Here is a 16813-nt window from a genome sequence, read left to right as displayed (position 1 = left end):
TTTTTTCAATCGACTATTATATATTGCCATACAAAAATGTTAAAAAAAAAAATTACTGTAGAGCGAAATTTACAATATAAATTAATTTCAATTTAAAAAAAGTTAAAACAAATTAAAAAAAAAAATAACAATATATGAATTGCATTATTTATGATAACAGAATGGAAATACTGACGCAGGCGATGTTGAATTTTTAAAAATTGCAATTCGAATGATACCAAGTAAAATGCTTAGCAGCAAATAGGTTTTCAAAAAAAAAAAAAATTAAAAAATAATGATGGCAAAAGTATTAAAACTTAAAATTGCAATAATACGCAAAAAAAAAAACGAAAAAAAATATATGTCCTCTTTAGTTATCCTAAAAAATGCATGTTCTTTAATACATGGTTTTTTTAGCATATGTAAAATGTGTATTTTCTTTAATTTTTCCTTTTAAATATAATTTTGAAAATTTTATTAATTTTTATATTATATATACACTTTTTCCTATATGGTAAGGGGTGGTAACTTGGTCATATCATCAAAGCAACTATGTTTTAAAGCTAATTAAAAGAAAAGGTGTAAAGGAAAAAAATATTATATAAATGTGAAAGAAATAGAATAAGCAAAAGATAAAAAAGGGCAAAGCAATCTACATAATCTACATATAATTATTTTCGTGTGGATGGAACTTGTATAAGAGATCAAAAATGATCGTTGTTTAAAATAAAAATTAGTGTAAAATTGGATAAATAACTTAAATGTCAAAACAACATGCACACATAATAACCTTCCTTTGATGATATCCTAAAATATGGATCATAAATTAACATTTTAGAAATTAAATCGCAAGCCGATTCATCAGAAATCATACTCTTTAAAATGTTCTCCTAAAAAGATATATAAAAACAGCTTAAATGAAATAAAAATATTTCCTTAATATTATTAACAATTAATAGCTAGCTATAGAAACAAGCTGTTTTTTTTTTTTTTTTTTTTTTTTTTTTTTAATTTATTAATATGATAATGGAATAATTGAATTACACATTCTTATACCTCATAGTAGGGAAATGAATTATATCTTTCACTGTTGTCCATTGTTATTTCAGTTTTATTTCCAAGTGTTGCATAAATTAAATCAAGCTGATAAATAATCATTCATAATATTTTATAATAAAAAGGATACTAAAAAAAGTTTATGCAAATTCTTTATATTTTTTGGCTACCTGTGATTGGTCATTTTTCCCTGGGAAAAGAGGCCTAAAAAAAAATATTTTTTTTAATTTCTTATGTGTCTATACAAAATATGTAATATTTCAACACATATTTATATAGATGATAAAAATTTGAATATAATAAATGATAATAAGCAAATGTGTGTGAAAATATACCTTCCAGTTATTAGTTCAACAAATAAACACCCCAAACTCCAAATGTCGACTTTCTGATCATAATTATTTTGTTTTAAAAGTAACTCTGGAGGTCTATACCAGATTGTTACCACTGATGGGGTCATATTATCACTTTTTTCAACAGACAATCCCAAATCTCCTAACTTTATTTCGCCTTTTGAATTGATAAAAATGTTTTCTGGTTTTATATCTCTATGCAAATAATTATTTGAATGCAAATAACATAATGCTAATAGTAGTTCAAATATTATATACTTCACTTCCTTGATATTTAAAATATATTTTTTTGTAAAATTTAGGAGATCAATGTCACAATATTCGAAGGTCTTTTCAAAAAGGAGGGGGGAAAAGTAAAATAAATTTGAACAGCATATTACTAAAAATTATATTTACATCATAATATATTTATGGAATTACAATTTGTGTTTATTTCTTACTAAATACAAACACGAATTCTCCAGGTTTTCCCCTATCAACCGTTGTTCTATGTCTTTCCCGTAAAAAATATTTCTTAAAACTTAAAAAAAAAAAATAAAAAAAATAAGACCAAATGAAGAGATCAATGTGTGTGCAATTAGGTTGAAGCATAAGACTCATGACTTTTTATTTTTATAAACATAATACCAATTATATTTTTGTGATTTATTTTTTGAAGTATGCTTAACTCTCGTAATATAATTTTGCTTATTCCATAATTTTGGTCACACAATTTTATTATTTTTTTTATTGCAACAAGTTTATTTTCCTTTTTATCCATGGCCTTGTACACAGTTCCTTCATTTTTAAATATATAAAAAAATAAAATATATATTATGTATATTTAGTCAAGTATATACACTCTTCATGTAAATATACATTTATGTGTTACTCTCCACAATATAACTAACCATATGTTCCCTTTCCTATTATATCCATAAAATCAAAATTAGAAATATCCATTTAGCTAGCTATTAAAAAAAATTATATATAATTTTCCACAAGCCTATATAATGATAGCACCAAAACATATAAATATATGTATAGGTTGTATACTCTCTTAATATAACATTTGTACACTTGAAAAATATGATAAATGGTGATAATATTTTTTAAAGTTATAAAACAGAAAGATTAATCAGTTAAATTATTTTTATTTTTTCATTTTTTATTTTTTTGTGTAGATTACTATTTAGCATAAAAACGTAGCAATGACATAATTTTTATGCAAACATGTGGAGGTGAAATAAATTCATGCTAATTTTATTTGAAAATTAAAGTTATTTATTTAATTTTTTTTTACTTTAAAAATAAAAAATTTCAATAATAATTATTTTAAGTAGCCATTCTTTATATCTCTATGTATCTACATATTTTATATTTGTAGATTGTGTTTTATTTTTTTCAAAATATGAAAGATTACTAATACATTATATAAGCATATGTGCGTGTATATATATTCTCTATGGTTTTCCAAATTATGAAATAAATGAATAATAAAAAATAGATATACCATATGATTATCTTCCTACTCAAATATAAAAAGGGGAGAAGTATATACATGGTTGTGTAGGGTATTTACTTACATATAGATATACGCATCCTTTTTTTGCTTTGAAAAATGCTGATAAGTATGAGCAGATTGTATAGAATTAATTTTCATATTTGTGGTCCCCAAAAAAGGGAATTTCAAACAAGGAAAATCTAAAAATATAAACTCCCCCCAAAAAAAAAACAGCTACGCAAGTCTACAATGGAAAATTCAATCCGTTACTTAAAACGGGTTGGGAAAATATCGATACGTGAAAATGTGGGTCGAGGGATTTGTACTGATAAGAAAGTATTGGTTAACAAGTTTGTTGAAGATAAACATAATAATAATTTGAATATATTAGATAATATAAAATTTAAGAATATTTTAAAAAAAATTGAAGTTAGTAGAGTTAGGTTAAATATAAAGGGGACCTATGAAAACATCTTTAAAGATAAAAAATGTTATTTTAGTGGAAATTATAATTATGAACAAGGTTTAAAATCTATAGATAAATTAAAAAATAGTGATATTGAATATATCGATTATGTTTTAAAAAAAGTAAACAAAATAAATGATAAAGACGAAGAAGGATGTATTCTTGAATTAAAAGGAATATCTAATAATGGTGAAAATATTATAGAGTTTACTAATATGTGTATAAAAATGTGTAAAAAACTATTACAAGATATATTTAAAGAAAATAATATATATATAATTGTAAATAGGATAGACACAGTTTCAAATAATTTATGTAAGTTAGGTGATGCTTTAGAGTTGCTAAGAAATTTGCATAACAATCATAATGTAATTTTAAAAGCTCATGAAGGATTAGAAAAGTTAACAAATTTTATTGATGAAATAAATATTGATGAAAAGATTTATAACTTTTTAAAAAAAAAATATAATGAAAATATAGATATATTAAATTATGAACATAAAGAAGTTTTAGAAAATATGATTCAATCTATGGAAAATCAAGGTGTACATATTAAAGACAAAGAGAAAAAAAAGGAATATTTAGAATTACAAGCTCAAGAGAAATATTTTGCATTTCATTCATCTTCAAACTTTTCAAACAATTTAGAAGGAATTTATATTGAAAAAAATAAACTATTACAATATATAGATAAAAATATATTGATTGAATATGAAAATAAAATTAAACCTTTATATAAAAATAATAAAATAAAAACAAGCTATTTATATCCTACTAATGATTATATATACATTTTACAAGAGAGCTCTTTTTTATTAACACTTTTAGAAAATATTCCTGAACAGAATTTAAGAGAAAAAATTTACAACTTATTTAAAAAGCCAAATAAAGAGTTTCAAAATAATATTTTAGTTTTACAATATTATAGAAATATGTTAATTATTTATAGAAATTTTAAAAACTACAATGAATATGCATTAAAAAATTGTATATTAAATTCTCCTGATAAAGTTTTATATTTTTTAGAGAAAGTTTTTAAAAAAATATTGCCACATTTTTTCAACGAGTTAAAATTCATAGAGCGTTATATTCAATTTTGTGAAAATCGAAATAATAATAGTATATCTCCCCAAAATGAAAATTATAATAAAGCCGGTTTAAGCGATGGTTGGAAAGATGATGGCAGTAACTTGTCTTTGGTAACACCAGAGAACATATTTTACTATATTAATAAAATAAAAATGGAAAAATTGAAAAAGATTGAAAACAAACTTAATGACAATTTAACCTTATATGATGTTTTAAGTTTTGTCATAAAAATTTTAAAAAAAAGTTATTTGTTAGATATGATAAGTGTGATACCAATGAAAGGAGAACTTTGGGATGAAAACATTTTAAAATTTGAAATTAAAAAAGATAATCATATTTATGGTTATATATATATGGATTTATTTGAAAGAGAAAATAAAAATCAGGCAATAGCACAATACACAGTCCGATGCTCCAAAAATATGAACACCTGTTTGAAGTATAAATGGTTTGACGAAGGTGCCGAATGTAGCGAAGGTACCGAAGGTAGCGAAGCTAATCTTCCATTTGTATACACAGGCATCATTAAAAATGAGGAAAATAATCAAGACATATCTGGAAATTGTGGATATAGACAAACTACCTCCACATTTTTGGTTTGCAATTTTAAAGCCAACTTTGATAAGAATAAAAATGTAGAGAAAAAAGCTAAACACAAGGAGAATATAAAATGTGATTTTCTCTCTTATGAAATTAAACATTTTTTAGAGAACATTAAAATGAGTGTAGAAAAAGTTAATGTTTTTCTCCATGAGTTTGGACATACATTACACTGTATATTAAGCTCAACATATTTACAACATTTATCAGGTAATAGAAGTGGAGCAGATTTTTCTGAAATTTCATCCCATCTCTTTGAAGAATATTTAAATAGCTATGAAGCATTAACCATGTTATATTCACAAAAAAAAAATGAAAATGAAATAAAAAATATGATAACAGATTATGTTAAAAATAAAAATATTATATGTTACTATCCAATTGTTCAACTTATTATACAATCTATTGTTGATCAAATATTTTATTCTTTATCTCATAATTCTAATAATATGAATGAAAGAAAACAATTAATTGAAAATGAAATAAAAACATACTTCTTAGGATTATATTATAAAAATATTTTTATATTAGATTTTTTTCCTCATATCCATTTTTCAAAAACAACACATTTAATTCATTACCCTTCAAATTATTATTGTTATTTATATTGCTCTGTTTTGGCAAAATATATATGGAACCGAACCTTTAAAAATGGCTTGTATAACTTGGACAGTTCATCCCGCATCGTCAAGTTTTTAGAGGGGGTACGTTTTGCTACGCTTTTTCCACTTTTGCCACTTTTTCCCTTTTTTATTTTTCATTTTGCTACGTTTTCTCTTTACATTTTCCCACTTTTTCAACCTTTATAGGGCTCTGTTAATTCGAGCTTACGAAATATCATATCCTTAGTCGAACAGGATAAGGAGAAAGTTGAGTATTACACGGAAAACCCTCACCACATCCCGCTGGACGATTTTTTTGAATATTACCAGGAAGGAGATAAGCAGCAGATATATGATTCATTCTTTTGCTCAATCATGCCATGACTCATTAGCAGGTTGAAACGGTTTGAGAATCTACCTTTTTTGTGGTCACTTTATACCTCCTACTCTTAGTATATACCCAATTTTGTTTCATTATATTTTTCTTTTTTATAATTTTTTTTGTGCTATAAACATTTGGAAAAAGTTACATTTGAAGGTGACTTTTCATATGAAAACTACTACTCTTAATTTAAAATAAAAAAAAATTTGTAGAAACATAAAAAACACAATAGTGCATATATGGTGGAAAAAATATAAATTGTGGTACCAGATTAAAAATGTTTTTTTTTTTCCTTTAAAATTGGCAATTTTACTGAAATTTCAAATGAATAAATATTATGAAAAAGCGAAAAAAAAAATATGAGAAATTCGAACATAATAATAGATCTTTAAAATATTCACATATAATATTTATCCATTTTAAAAAAAAAACTGTTCATTCTCATTTTATTTTTCTCTCATACTAGTTAAAAAAAATAGTTGATTATATTAAAGGGAAAACGATTGAGAGCGGTATGTTTTCAAAGTGAGATTATTTAAACTTAATACAAGTTAGGTATAAGAAATGGATAAACTAAAAACAGTTTATGTAGATTCAGCTCTTAGTATAATTAAGGGGGCTCTTTGTGTTATTCTTCAAATACCTACTGGTAGAACTACTGAAAGTGTAAAAAAAAAGGTAATAAACATTAACAGTCAAAATGTATATATATCACAAATAATTATGTGTTGAAATTTCGTACTATTCTCATTATTCCCATCCTTTTTTGTAGCAAAGTTTCATTGGAGTGCTGACAGTAAATTCAATAAAAAGTGAACCTACGATAAGCCAATATGATGATATAAAGAAGTTAGTAAAAAATAAAATTTTAGAAAATGCGCCATTTTATAATTATCAAATAGAGAGATCCTTTGCGGACAGATTTTATGGGGATTGTATGTATGATAATTTTGGAGTACCAAAAAATATAAGTGAAATAAATTTAATAATATTAGAAGAATGGAATATAAATTGTAATAGGAATAGAATATTGAAACATACGGGTTTAATAAAAAATATAGAAATAAATAATTTTAAATATCTAAATAATAAAGAATCATTGGAAGTCCATTTTTCTGTTAACCCTATGTATACATTTGAAGAACTAAGTACATTATATAAAAATGAAAAAAGTTTACACAACTTTCTTTTATCCCCAATAAGAAAAGTTCGAACAGGTAGTAACGAAAGTGTATCACCAAATGGGGATACTCAAAATGATCATATTTTAAACAATGGTGAAAATAGCCAAAACTGTGATGAATATATATATATAAATACAGAAGATTTGTTAGAAAAAAATAAGGTTTTACCACCATCGGGTGTTGAAAATATTAGATATGAAAGATCTAATGAAGTGACACCATGGAATGTTAATATAAATGCAGATGGTATTGATTATAATAAATTAATAAAACAATTTGGATGTTCAAAAATTAAAGAAGAACATATAAAACGAATTGAAATGTTAACCAATAAGAAAGCTCATCATTTTATTAGGAGAGATATATTTTTTAGTCATAGAGATTTAGATTTTTTACTAAACTATTATGAAAAAAATAAAAGTTTTTATATTTATACAGGTAGAGGACCATCTTCTTTATCTATGCATTTAGGCCATTTGATTCCATTTTATTTTTGTAAATATTTACAAGATGCATTTAATGTTCCATTAATTATACAAATATCAGATGATGAAAAGTTTTTATTTAATCAAAATTATTCTTTAGATTATATAAATAAATTATCAAAAGAAAATGTAAAAGATATAATAGCAGTTGGTTTAAATCCGGAATTAACATTTATATTTAAAAATACAGAATATGTACATAATTTATATAATACTGTTTTATCTATACATAAAAAAACTACTTTAAATCAATCAATGAATATATTTGGATTTGATCATAGTGATAATATAGGAAAAATATCTTATCCTTCTTTTCAAATTGCTCCATGTTTTTCTCAATGTTTTCCACATTTCTTGCCACAAAATTTACCTTGTTTAGTTCCTCAAGGAATTGATCAAGATCCATATTTCCGATTGAGTCGAGATATTGCAGTTAAGTTGGCATTACATAAACCGGTTGTTATGCATTCTATTTTTATGCCTAGTCTCTTGGGTGTGAATACAAAAATGAGTAGCACTAAAAAGAAGTCAGAAAAAACGGATGGACAAAGTACAGAACCAGCATCTGCTGGATCTACTCCTAAAGATGCAGGAAATAAAATAAGCTCAAACGAACATAACAACAGTGTTATTTTTCTTACTGATACACCCGAACAAATTAAAAATAAAATTAATAAATATGCTTTTAGTGGAGGTGGAGCAACAATTCAAGAACATCGAGAAAAAGGAGGAAATCTCGATACAGATATATCATATCAATACTTGAGATATTTATTAGAAGATGATGATAAATTAAATGAAATTGGACAGAAATATAAAAGTGGTGAACTTCTTAGTGGTGAAATTAAAAAAATACTTATAGATGTTATTGTAGATTTGATACAAACACATAAAAAAAAAAGAGATTCCTTAACTGATGAGCAAATAGATTATTTTTTCAATCCAAATAAACCTGCTCTTATGAAATTTAAAAATATATAATAAACTGTTTTGTTGATACATTCTTAATATTTATCTGTGCATATCCATATATGTCTAACGAAAATCTTTTTCAATAATTATTTCTTGGAAAGATTATTGACATTGCAAACATGGGAGTGATGCACATTTGCACCATACATGCGTATATATTTTTTTCATTTTCATTGCATAATACATGCCTTAACAATTTATCTTTACATATTTAAGACAATTTGAACTTAAAAGCCATTTATTTAAATTTGCTTTTTTCATATGCACCGAATGGTGGCATACGTATTGAAATCAAAGTGTTTAAAAGTGGGGGGAAATGCAAAAAAAACATAACAAAGAATATATCAATTTGAAATAAAAATAGAATGCAAATTTTCAACGGCACAAGATGGGGGTTGAATTATTTACCGAAAAACATATTACCCGAGGATGAGTTCCCGTAATTAATATTAGCTTTTGAGAAATCCATTTCGGGATGCATTTGTTTAAATTTTTCAAAAATTTCATATTTTTTTTGTTCTTCAGATGTTGGTAAATTTAATGCTTTTTGTTTTTGATCATAAAGCATTTTTTCTACAACCGATCGGGTTTCAGAATCAAGGTCTTCCATACGTGAATTTTCAGGAACTATTTTTTTTACATCTATTTCTGAATCACCTTTAATAACTGTAGCCCACCATTCCATAGTATTTAATTTTTCAATTGAAATATGAATTATTCGATTATCTTCAAGTGTCCAAATTGAATCTTCGGGCTTAATATGTTTATGAAATTCTCCTTCAATATATATATTATTTTTAACTTTTATACATAATTTTTTAAATGTTATATCTATTTTTAAATCTTTTGTTTTTATAAACTCTTCTACATCTATATACATGTCTACAGTTCCTAATGTCTGTGTCCATGTATATTTTTCTGTTTTTCCTCCATTTCCTTTTGGTGGTTCAGAATCATCATCATCATTTTCTGAGCATGTTTCGTTATTTTCATTTACTTGATCTTCTTTTTTTTCATTTTTACCTGACCCGTTCATATTTTTTTTATCATATTTTTTTATAATTTCATCATCGTCATCTTCGATTTCTACAACTTTACTTTGTTCCATTTTTTTATCTTTTATATTACCATTTTTTGTTTTATTTATATTATTTTCCCTTTCTAATATTTTTTTTTTTTCTTGATCCATTTTTTCATATTCCTTTTTTAATTTTACTAAGTATTCATCTTTTTTTTTATAGTGTTTTTTCAACACCCTTAAAACAACTTCTTCACATTGTTCTATATTTTTGGAGTTAGTAATAAAATCCGTTTTTCTTAATAAAAATGAAAAAAATATGTTCATAAAGTTGTTTATATCTCCACATTCTTTAGCTATACTTAGCATTAGAAAGTCAAACTTTTCGTTAACTACAATATCACTATCCATTTTGTTACTATTACAAATAGGTTTTATTATATGTTATTTTTTTTTTTATCAAATTGAGCAAAGTAAAAAATCACAAAATGGTCACTATACAAATATACTTATAATATGTCCTTATTTTAAAGATTAAAGATATTTGTGTGACGATTCAATAAATATTTTCCCGCGAATCTTTTTTATGCTAAAAAATTTGCATATACTATAGTTATATTACATTATATTATAAACTTAGGAAATATATACATGTGCCATACATATAATGTTTTAAAATTGTCGATTTCAACATATTTTATAAAATAATATTTATATATATATTTAATATATTATACTATGGAGAAAATATTCTTTGTAATATATTTGTAATTTTTTATATTCCACAAAAAAATGACGGAGTTATATAGTACGCATAATGTGGGGGAATATAAAAAATATGTAGCAACATATTTATTCATATAATAAAAAATATGAACATTCATATATATTATTTAAACTTAATTAATATGGCTAGCTAATATTCAGTTTTTTATTAACATGTTTTTATTTTTAAATATAAGAGAAATAAATAGCTAGTAAAATATTCCTTTATAAATTTATTTAGCTGGCTTAATTATTTTAAAAATTTTATAAATGAATTGTAAGGAAACAAAATAAGTACTCTTTATTTTTAAGAAGTTTTTTAATTTGTTCATAAAAAATCGTCTTTTAAAATGGTTAACTAAATGAATGTATATACGTAGTCTCCCATTCCTTGGTAATGATCTTACATAAAAAATGATAAGCAAATATATAGACAACCCAATATGGATAATAGCCATTCGTGTGATAAAAATGTAAGACATTTATATTTGTCATTAATATTGTAACATTTTTAAATTTCCTAAATGGGCCTATATAAAGGAAATGAAAAATTGATAAACCATTTTGAAAGTTTAAATGAGGAATAAAATGACAATATCAACAATATATATCCATTTTTATATCCTCCTTTGAGGGTATAAGGAATATGCGCCATTTTAACTTATTAGACATGACAATGTAGTTGAACAGTAGTAAATTATATTACATAGTGTATTATTAAATATGAGGTATATATTTATAACTTTATATATTTTCCTTTAAGTTAAAAAATATCAATGGATAGGAATAAATAGTTATAAGAATAAAGGGAAAGACATAATTTATTTTTATCATTGTATACTCATAGTAGGTCAAAATAATTATAAATACATAGGAAGGCTATTTCTTATTGTCCTATTTTTTTATGATTTAATTTTGTTAAATAGTTTGAAATGTATATTATTATTTTAATTTAAAAAGAAGCTAATATATTATATACAGGCCTTCTCTATATCAGCTTACATTATAAACTGTACAAAGTTAAAAAAAAAAACTAAATAATAATTTATATATATTAAATGAAATTTGTTTTTTTCAAAAATGTGTGTTTTACTAAATTTCACATTTATAATTGTGTTAGTTTTAAATAAAACATCAATAGTTGAATATAATGAATTATTATAAATATAGTCATTAAAAAGTAATGTATATATAGTGGAAAAGATGAAACTAGTTTCTTTTACATATTTTTTATTTTTTATAAAAATTTTAATTTAATGTTATATAATTAATTACTAAGAAAAAATGAGCAGCTTATTAATATGTATATAATAATCTCTATATTTACTACCTAATGTATAAATATTAATTTTATTGAAAAACAATGTTTAATATTTTTTCGTTTTTTATAATCTATATATTTTAAATTATTTTCCTCGATTTATCAATTTAATAAATTTTATACTATGAGCAAAATTATTTAGTTCAAACTATATATACTAATAAACCCGCAAATATTATTTTTTTTAGCCTGATTAAAAAATATATATACGCAAAAATATAAAAGTAAAAATAAAATTTTTGGGTTAATATATATAAGCATACATTAATTTAAAAAAAAAAAGAATTTAATATTCATATATTTTCTAAAATAAATTTTAATATAATCCTAATAAAATAGTATTATTTTATTACTATTATTTACTAAATACATATAATTTTTTTTACATAATGAAGTTTTAATAAAATAATTTTATAATTAAAAATTAAAATTTATACCCTGACCGCTTTACAAATTTTGATGTTTTTATTCAAAAAAAAAAATAAAATTTTATATAATAGAGGAAAATTTTCATAAAATTTTATAATAATTAAAGTTTTGTAATTTTTTTAAATCCGCGAAAATATTTTATTAAGCAAAAATGGCATTCAAAAAGTTAATATTTATTACTGTATTTTACAGTTTATTGAATTATTTAACCAAGGATAGTAGCAAATGCGCATGTGAATCTTTTGATAACCCTCTCTCACAACCCCAATTTGAAATGGAAGATGAATATCAAACACAAGGTGAGAGTGATGTAAAAACGGAAGCAGAGCCAGTACCTGATGATGGTAATGTAAATAACGGAGGAAATAATTTTAGCAATTATAATAATGGAAATGACGATGGAGATGATGATGACGATGATGACGACGATGATGATGACATAATTAACAATTTTGATGATGATGATGAAGATGATGGGAAGAATAAAAAAAAATAAAACAAAATTATTTTTAAAATTTTAATGAAAAATAAGTTCTATGTATAATACTAATCGGATGCATGCATATCATATTTCGAAAGTTTTAATATCGATGATGATTCCTTAATTGCTACATGCATCCCTTATTTTATTCACAAAAATGTACATACATATATATACATAATTCATCAAGTAGCGTAAATACATTTTATTAACAGTTAAAATGGTTTCCCCTTTATGCTTTGGTACTATTGCTACGATTTTTTTTTGATTATTTATTTGGTGAGAACATTTTTTCTTTTTATTTAAAATCCTTTTTTGGTATAGATTTTTATAATAATATGATGTAGTTTACCTTATAAACATAAACCGTTTTAACTTAAAATGTATAGTATTTTACTATTTAACAATAGCTAGCATTAGTTATATACCATAAGATAATTATCAAAGTTTTCTATATAACTGTTCAGTTGCATTAACAAGCAATGTAAAAAATTTGAAAAAATGAACAAAACAATATTACATGCTTTTTATTAAGCATTATAAATAATCATATAATAATTATGCAGTTTTTTTAATTTGCTGTCTATATTTTCTTCCTATAAAATGGGAAAAAAATAAGATTTAAATGTCGATAAATTATAATACCCTTTTTTGTATTTATTTCGGTTTATTGACACTTACCAGCAGTGTACATGGTAATAAATTGAGACTTATATACTGGATTCCTTACGGCTTGTTTGTAAAAAATATATTTTTCCAAATATTTAGGAATTCCTCTTGATCTAGGTGCTGGGTTTGATAAAACTTGTTTATGTCTAGGATTAGCATTACAATCAACTCCTACAAATTTGTAACAAAAGCAAATTAGTATAAATATTCTAAATAAAAAAACAGAGAATAGCTATATATTTTTCTCCTTTAAATATGATAAAGTTGCATATATCCCTATATTACTGTCCTAAATTTTTCATAAAACCTTCTCACTTACCTAATAAAGGAACGTGCCATTTACGTATTACGTATCGACATGAATTGCACAGCAGTGTTAAGACTCCTATATAAGTACATAAAATTGTATGACCATAAGAAAAAAAAATAAATATTATTCAATGATGGCATGGTCTCACATTTTAAAAGAAATATATTATATGAAAATGGAATAATTATAAAAAAAAAAACTGATTTATATTTATAAAATATGACTCATATAATAATGTATATATATGTATATTACCTCGATGCCACATGCTTTATAAAAATGAAGTTTCCAGTTTTCCACACAATAAAAAAAATAACTCCTTGAAATTATTTTTAATGTGTATTAAAAAATATATATACATCCATTTAATTTATAAAAAAAAAAAAAGGAACATAATTCTGTGTTTCAACATTTTAAATGTTTACATATAATTATTTTTTTTATGGGTTTATTCAATTTGAGAATATATTTTGTTTTCATAAGTTGCCATGAAAATTTTTTAAAAAAATATTACGTGGTTAATAATTGCAGCTATTGTGGATTCCCTTTTTATATTTTTTTTTTTTTTTTTCTCTATAACATTTATATGCATATTATTTGTACTGACATATATTATTATTGTGTGCAATTATTTTAATGATCTACGAATTGCTATGAAATATTTATTATATATAAATGTAGGTATTGATTCAAGCATTATATTAAAAAGGGAGTAACTAATAAATAATCATGCATTTATTTGTGTATTCATTACAGATTTGTTACTCTACTACACCGTAAAATTTTTATTACTATTTTTATTACTAGTTTTTTTTCCCGTCCTTTATATATTTTTTATAATTTTTATGATATACATGTATTTACATATTTCCATATTTCCATATTTCCATATTCCCATATTTACATATAATTGGGTCCCCTATTTATGATTATTCCTGTAAAATATATACAAGCTTACATGTATAGAAGTTATAGCTTTCTATTTAGAAACTATTATTAAGTAGTTTTGTTTTATGTATATATAATTTATGGAAATAAACCGGATATCAATTTTATGCTCTCGATTTTAATACCAATGAATGAGGACTCCTTAGGAGAAACGAATACCATATATTTAAACACGTAGGACATTATTACTATTTTTTTTTACAAATTTATAAACCAATGATTTAGTATATACATAATAAGCATTTTATATAATAATAAATAGTTTAAGTGTAAACATATATATACATCTTTCATGATTGGCATATCTATGCTATGTGTAAAAATGTTGAAAAAAAAAAGTTATATTATTTTTTTTTATTTTAAGGAAAAACTGGCTAAAGGAATTTGAGTATATTAAAATTCATGAAAATGATTTGAATGAAGTGTTGATGAATTATTTCTGTGTCCATCGAATGCATGATGTTGCATCGGAGTTTCAAAAAGAAACAAATGTTAAACGTAAGTATATAAACAGTTTAAGCAAAAAAAAAAAAATAAAATTTCAAAATAGTTAACTTCTTAACTATTCAAGTATAATACTAGTTAAATAATATAAAAAAAAAATGATGATAATCAATTAAGCGCAACTAATTTTTTGTCATACTACTTATGTAGAATGCTGATAAAGGATGTCATCCTTGACCTGATTTTTTTTATATTATTATTAATAAATTTAAAGATAGATTATCGAGATAAAAAAAGATGTTATCCTCACAATTTTACATTTATAATAAGATTGTGTAGGTGCGCATTTACACCTTTAAACAGTTGCTCCTAAATAAAATACAAACCCTCCATATTTTTTTTTATAGCTGATATGCCTATCGAAACAGTAAAGCTACGATATTTGATCCAAGACAAAATAATGAATAACAAAATCGAAGAAGCTATAGAACATATTAACAATTTAGATGAACGAGTAAACAAAATAATATTTATTTTTTATTTTTGTCTTTCAAACAGTTCACTATAATAAGTCCACATTATGCACTACATTACAGCCTTTAAAATATTGAAGTTTTAAAATTTTGATTTGTATTATTTACCATTTTTAGATTTTGAAAAAGCATAAAGACCTTGTTTTTTATCTAAAGAAACAAAAATTATTGAAGCTAATTTTAAATGTTATAAATAAAAAAATATATATTTCAAAACATAGTTATATCAAAATATTTACTTCATAATATACATATTTATCAATTATTTTCATATAAATATATGTATTTGTTTTATGTAGAATAATATTAGTGAGGCTATCGCATATTCACAACAAGAATTGGCTCCATATGTGAATGAAAAGGTTTGTTTTGTTTGTAAAATGCTGCACCCAAAATGTTGTTAATACATAATGATATAACAAATAAATGTGATTTTTTTTTTTTTTATTCAGCCATCCCTTATTAGTGAAATAGACGACATTATGATGTTAATGGCGTATCCAGATTTTAATGTAATTTTTTTATCAACATATTACAACCTTTTTAATTATAAAATTGTTTATAGTATTTTTTCTTTTTTTTGTAAATACTTTAGAGTGATGAAGCTAAAAAATTAATTCAAAAATTAGAAAAAAAAAAAAGTACATTAAAAAGGATTGATGATATAATTTTAAATTATTATAATGTTGACAGTGGTAAGTAGTATAAAACAAAAAAATAAGACATCATATTGAAGTTCACATTTATGGATATCTATAAAGTAGCAAAATGTCCTTATTAGTCTATAATTTTTTTATGTCACTTTTACGTATTTACAGAAAGCACATTTGAGTATATTGTTAAGAATGCCTTTTTTACCCAAAATGTCTTGAGCGCAAAGGTTATAAATTTTTATAATATATATATAGTGAAATGCATAGTGAAGTATAAACATGTTTGATCCCACTACATATGCTCACATTTTTTATTTCCATGACCCTCTTATTGCAGTACCCTTGTAGTATACCCAAATTAAAAAACTTGAAAACTGGATATATTGAATATTTTGAACAGCTCAAGAAAAACAAAAAAAAAAAAAAAAAAAAACCCGAAAAAAATTGTTCAAATAAAAAAAAAGCAAGTAGAATTATGTATGATAAAAGCTTTGAAGATAATTCACGAGATTTCAATACAGCATATGATGAATATCGCTCAATGTGATAATACAAGTTTTATTTTTTTTATATTTTTTCTACACACACATT

General features: G+C 23.4%; 7 protein-coding genes across 7 annotated transcripts; 4 read left to right on the top strand and 3 right to left on the bottom strand.

The window, feature by feature from the left end:
* Positions 1 to 486: 486 nt before the first annotated feature.
* Positions 487 to 2330, bottom strand: PVVCY_1305360 (protein kinase 6, putative; the record flags this gene model as incomplete). Its single annotated transcript, XM_008624213.1, has 8 exons — positions 487 to 542; positions 770 to 869; positions 1036 to 1122; positions 1206 to 1239; positions 1371 to 1717; positions 1829 to 1908; positions 2016 to 2165; positions 2279 to 2330. The coding sequence occupies 8 exons, from the start codon at positions 2328 to 2330 to the stop codon at positions 487 to 489; spliced, it is 906 nt and encodes a 301-aa protein (XP_008622435.1).
* Positions 2331 to 3120: 790 nt separating this feature from the next.
* PVVCY_1305350 (endopeptidase, putative) lies at positions 3121 to 6012 on the top strand (the record flags this gene model as incomplete). Its single annotated transcript, XM_008624212.1, has 2 exons — positions 3121 to 5730; positions 5836 to 6012. The coding sequence occupies 2 exons, from the start codon at positions 3121 to 3123 to the stop codon at positions 6010 to 6012; spliced, it is 2787 nt and encodes a 928-aa protein (XP_008622434.1).
* A 562-nt stretch (positions 6013 to 6574) lies between these two features.
* PVVCY_1305340 (tryptophan--tRNA ligase, putative) lies at positions 6575 to 8660 on the top strand (the record flags this gene model as incomplete). Its single annotated transcript, XM_008624211.1, has 2 exons — positions 6575 to 6688; positions 6783 to 8660. The coding sequence occupies 2 exons, from the start codon at positions 6575 to 6577 to the stop codon at positions 8658 to 8660; spliced, it is 1992 nt and encodes a 663-aa protein (XP_008622433.1).
* A 391-nt stretch (positions 8661 to 9051) lies between these two features.
* On the bottom strand, positions 9052 to 10080 carry PVVCY_1305330 (nuclear movement protein, putative; the record flags this gene model as incomplete). The annotated part of the gene is made up of 1 exon (XM_008624210.1): positions 9052 to 10080. The coding sequence occupies one exon, from the start codon at positions 10078 to 10080 to the stop codon at positions 9052 to 9054; it is 1029 nt and encodes a 342-aa protein (XP_008622432.1).
* A 2255-nt stretch (positions 10081 to 12335) lies between these two features.
* Positions 12336 to 12680, top strand: PVVCY_1305320 (conserved Plasmodium protein, unknown function; the record flags this gene model as incomplete). The annotated part of the gene is made up of 1 exon (XM_008624209.1): positions 12336 to 12680. One exon carries the CDS (start codon positions 12336 to 12338, stop codon positions 12678 to 12680), a length of 345 nt encoding a protein of 114 aa, XP_008622431.1.
* A 543-nt stretch (positions 12681 to 13223) lies between these two features.
* Positions 13224 to 13912, bottom strand: PVVCY_1305310 (conserved Plasmodium protein, unknown function; the record flags this gene model as incomplete). The annotated part of the gene is made up of 4 exons (XM_037634786.1): positions 13224 to 13261; positions 13347 to 13505; positions 13654 to 13719; positions 13900 to 13912. 4 exons carry the CDS (start codon positions 13910 to 13912, stop codon positions 13224 to 13226), a joined length of 276 nt encoding a protein of 91 aa, XP_037490833.1.
* A 786-nt stretch (positions 13913 to 14698) lies between these two features.
* PVVCY_1305300 (RanBPM and CLTH-like protein, putative) lies at positions 14699 to 16769 on the top strand (the record flags this gene model as incomplete). The annotated part of the gene is made up of 9 exons (XM_037634785.1): positions 14699 to 14766; positions 14957 to 15090; positions 15444 to 15550; positions 15687 to 15755; positions 15869 to 15931; positions 16022 to 16081; positions 16165 to 16264; positions 16388 to 16449; positions 16560 to 16769. The coding sequence occupies 9 exons, from the start codon at positions 14699 to 14701 to the stop codon at positions 16767 to 16769; spliced, it is 873 nt and encodes a 290-aa protein (XP_037490832.1).
* Between the last annotated feature and the right edge of the window lie 44 nt (positions 16770 to 16813).

This window comes from Plasmodium vinckei, assembly GCF_900681995.1.
Source record: "Plasmodium vinckei vinckei genome assembly, chromosome: PVVCY_13".
Classification (NCBI taxonomy): Eukaryota; Apicomplexa; class Aconoidasida; order Haemosporida; family Plasmodiidae; genus Plasmodium; species Plasmodium vinckei.
The sequence above is the reverse complement of the archived record's forward strand: the minus strand, read 5'-3'. Positions and strand labels throughout refer to the sequence as shown.